Source organism: Pundamilia nyererei, unplaced genomic scaffold (genome assembly GCF_000239375.1).
Source record: "Pundamilia nyererei isolate P.nyererei 1_Seehausen unplaced genomic scaffold, PunNye1.0 scaffold00001, whole genome shotgun sequence".
Taxonomy (NCBI): domain Eukaryota; kingdom Metazoa; phylum Chordata; class Actinopteri; order Cichliformes; family Cichlidae; genus Pundamilia; species Pundamilia nyererei.
The window spans coordinates 2,270,159-2,274,350 of NW_005187402.1; the positions used below are offsets into that span (position 1 = coordinate 2,270,159).

The 4,192-nt window shown below is 41.8% G+C and overlaps 1 protein-coding gene across 2 annotated transcripts in view; it reads right to left on the reverse strand.

The window, feature by feature from the left end:
* polr1a (RNA polymerase I subunit A) overlaps nucleotides 1–4,192 on the reverse strand; it is a 36,701-nt gene that overhangs the window by 302 nt on the left and 32,207 nt on the right. For both annotated transcript variants that reach the window (XM_013908293.1, XM_005719411.2), the window contains exons 34-37: nucleotides 3,324–3,584; nucleotides 884–1,084; nucleotides 455–572; nucleotides 200–364 (exon numbers count right to left, since the gene is read on the reverse strand). In XM_013908293.1, the coding sequence (XP_013763747.1) occupies nucleotides 200–364; nucleotides 455–572; nucleotides 884–1,084; nucleotides 3,324–3,584 (745 nt within the window). The remainder of the gene's footprint in view (nucleotides 1–199; nucleotides 365–454; nucleotides 573–883; nucleotides 1,085–3,323; nucleotides 3,585–4,192) is intronic.

Below are 4,192 nucleotides of genomic sequence, written 5' to 3' on the forward strand. Positions count from 1 at the left end.
GGAGAGAAGAAGAAGAAGAATACTTTACTTAACAACAATGCTGAAAATGTATTTCTATACATTTACTTCTGACTAATGATCAAATCCGATTTAGTACATAGAAAAAACAAAGAGCCTAACGCTGGTAGGCCAGTAGCGACCCTCGTAAACTGTGATTTCTCTTCAGCTTTCTATGCTTTATCAATGTTGTCATCCTTACCTAGCATGGTGGCCTGCTTGAGGAATTTGTAGCTGGTCTCGAAGGTCATCTGCTGCAGAGGAGAGGAGTTGGACCGGATTGCGTGTCGGTTCAGTGGCTTATATACACCTTCATAGCACATGTAGTCTGCTACCAGTGATAGATGTCTGGGGTCAACTTCAATACCTGGAGAGAGACGGAGGAAATCTGAGTGATTCTGAGAGCTTTCCTGGTTTGGGGTTTTTTGAGTACGAGTCTAAATAAGAGCATGTTTACCATAGACAGCAAAGACATTTTTGATCTCTTTCTCTATGACCTTCAGAGCCACCTCAATTCCATATGTCTTCGCCATGGCGTGCACCTCATTGGAGTACAGTCTGTTGATGTCCAAGATCTGGAGGAAAATAAATAGAGCTGCAGTGTTGGGACAACTGAAAACATGCAGTCTGGTAAGACAGAGCAACACAAATACAATAAGAAACTGCAGAAGCCTTTCCAAACTACAGAGGCGATATCGCCACAGTTACTCTCTGTATTTCTGATCGGACCAATCAAAATGTAGCTGGAGGAATCTTATCTGTAACCCAGCAACTTGTAACTCTGACCAGCTGTTTACCTTCACTTAATTTAGAAAGGCTTGCAGATGTGCAAAAAAACAAAAAGCCACCCTTATAAGCACGGCATTGTTTCAATTTCACAACCTACATCACTGTACTTGAAGATTTCATGCATGTTGATTCCCTCAGTGTTCAGAACGGTTTCCTTTTCTCCGGTCTTTGTTGTCGTTTCGCTGAGCAGGCAGCGCGTCAGGCCCTTGGTCTCCATGATGACGGCATTCTGGGCCAGCGATGTCAGCACCGAGGTCAGATCAAAGTGCACCTTGCTCACAGGTAATGCCAGGTCAACCTATAAAGGAGACAGATGAGAGTTAATCTACTTCCTGTAGCTGCATACCTTAGCGTCATGCGTGTCAGTGCAATCGCAATACGTCGTAATTTCCAAAAGTCCTCAATTATACAAAACCCAGGCTAAAAACCCCACAAGGATCGATGCACAGGTTGTCTTCTGGAGGGAGATCGTCTTTCACACCAATTGCACAATTGTGCACTGCTGTCTGTGCACAGAAAATCTGTGTTGCGCACAAAAAAACCCTAACCTGAATTGAAATTAAAATAAATACGTTAACAATTCTGTTTTGCAGTGTTAGTCAGTGAGTGACTGAACGATGCCACCTTATCCCATAGTCCAGCCAATGATGCGATTCACATTCATATATACGCAGCTAATCAACATCGTTGACAGGCTATGACAGCGTCCTTATGTGCCGACACCGGTGTTTTAGCAGGCAAAGTGGCGTGGCTGATGTGGAGTGAAGCCACGTTAATGACAACGTGGACAACGGTTGGAGATGTGAGCAGGACAGACAGAACAATTGACGGGAAAAGTGTGGACTTCATACCAGTTTCTAAATTGTGTTGACCGGCCACGTAAAACCAGAGTAAGGACTGCATTCACTTTTGGCTCACTCTTTCTTCACTTCCACACGGGGCGGCAGCTGAGGTGAGGTTCTATTTGGGTTTTATTTTTATGTATTGTTTAAGGGAATGAGTAAATCTGTTTTCCTGTTTTCTTTCAGCTGTGGCAGTCCATGTGTGTCTTTGTTTCCTTCCTTCTTTGCCTTAATTATTTGAGAATAAAAGGAGAACCCTGAGAATAATTCTGAATTAGATGGCTGCTTTTTCTTATTCTAACCGGATGAGCCCATGATGCTGATTGCTTCAGCCCTGAACCTTCCTTCCTTCAAAACAGTTTTGTTGTGTGTGTGTCAGAACAATGAGGCGACTGCTGAATGTTACAGGTGTTACAGCAGTGATACATCTGCTGCTGTAATCAGGTATTAGGCTGTTGATCTCCTTTATCTCATAGTGGACACAAATTATTTTTTGGAGTGGCACAAATAATTTGTGTGGCATCAGATTTGATGCAGAACAGCTGATTGTTCTGTAAATAGTTTGAAATGTTTATTTAAAAAAAACGCCTTCGCTGCATTTTTAGGGAAACAGCTGCAAAAAACTTTGTTTGCAAAACTCAGTTACTTTTTTGAAGAAGTAACTATATAATTAATTGCCCAGCATTGGTCATTATTTACTGTATTTTGCAGACAGAGTTACAGACTCTCTCCCAGACCACAGACTCATAATACAAGTCAGAGCTTTATTTTTTTTTAAAAAGAAGAAAGTTGAGTTTTCAAAATTGGAGTTCAAGTTATTTTTACTTCCAAGTGTTAACATACTACACAGGTCATGAACAAGATTTTTTAAATTGTCATTGTAAGTGGGCTAAAGCAGTTAATTAGAAGTAGTCTAACATAAATGTAAACGCTGTAATTTGATTATTTTAATAAACCATGTGACTTGGATGGATTCGATGCTGGCGTGACCACAGTGCTCATGTCTGCTGTTGCTCACAGTGGTCCACAGTGGGTCGCTCAGGGAGTTTGTGTGTTTGCTCAGACACATGCAATATTAGAGGGAACATTGTTTCACACCAACCCTCTGGACTACCATCCACCACTCTTCACTGTGGTCTTCAACGTCCTTTATCCAGTACATTCACTGTCCTCCTCTGCACATGTCCACATGTTTTTCGTTTTTATTGTGGCAAAACTCATCAGTTACTCCTGCAGTTTAGACATGAACGCTGCAACCCACAAATCTACCAGTTCATGCATTCACAGCAGCCACATTAAGAGCCTTTGTAGCCTTCCTCTTTTCAAAGATGGCACCTGATAATGAATGCTAATGACGTGTTATCTTACAGTAATTACACTTAGGAAGGAAACTTGGTGAGAAATGTGCTTAAATGTACAATTTATGATTTCCTTCCTGCTCTTCTACGCAAACTGAGTGAAACTAGCATGACCAGAAGTAGAGGAAACAGTTGCTCCTGAGGGCCAAACATCTTTTCCTGTGTGTGTGTGTGTGTGTGTGTGTGTGTGTGTGTGTGTGTGTGTGTGTGTGTGTGTGTGTGTGTGTGTGTGTGTGTGTGTGTGGGTGGGTGTGGAAGCAACAAAGTGAGAGCCATCTCTAAGAGAAAGTCAGTGTTCATTTTTCAGAATCTACTACTCTGACATGCACACACTTACCTCACACCAGAGTTCATGCTTGTGGTCATAGCTGTATCTCTCTATGGCTGCGTTTGACTCCAGCACAGAGTTCACTCTCATCTCACTCTGCGACTCTGCTCCTTCCATTCGTTTTTCTCCCTTCTTCCTCTTCTCGGTTCTCCTCCCGTTAGCCTGAGGCTCCTCCACAGCGTTTGTCTCCTCCTCCGCCTCTTCCACGCCCTGGTCCTCTTTATCCTCTGGGTCATCGCCATTGTCTTCCTCCTCGCTTTCATAGTCCACCTGCAAAAAAATGAGCCTGCTAATCTTTCTGGCCTTTTGGTAACATATTGAACAGGAAGCACGTTTCTTTGTGAAATAAACTGATATCAAACATCAAACAAAGGAGCGCCCATTTTAATTTTTAAAAGAGGCAAACCTTAAATCAAACTGAACATATCTGAGAATGAAAGTTAATCACGGACCACAGAAACCTCGAGGTGCACGCCCTCACAGACAGAAACTTTCCACCGTACTTCACTGTCTGCCTTTGCATATGATGTTGATCATCTGACAAACCAGAGGAACCTGACACTGAGGGTTCGTTGTGTTAAAGCACATGTGTTAAAAATGTGTTTAACACATGTGCTGCATTGGCTCAGATACAACACATTTTGTGTGTCATTCTTTAAACACATCCTTTGTAAGAGTGTATGAGTCTTACAAGTGTGGCGCATATTATAAACATATAAAACATATAAAAAGTACTGAGTGAAGATTAAAAATGGCATGTGACAGACAGCGCTGCTTTTATCAAGGAATTCTCAGAATTTTTAACAAACATACATTCAAACTATAATATGATAATTTTAACCGGTGATTTTAACCTGCACATAGATAATCCTTCTGAC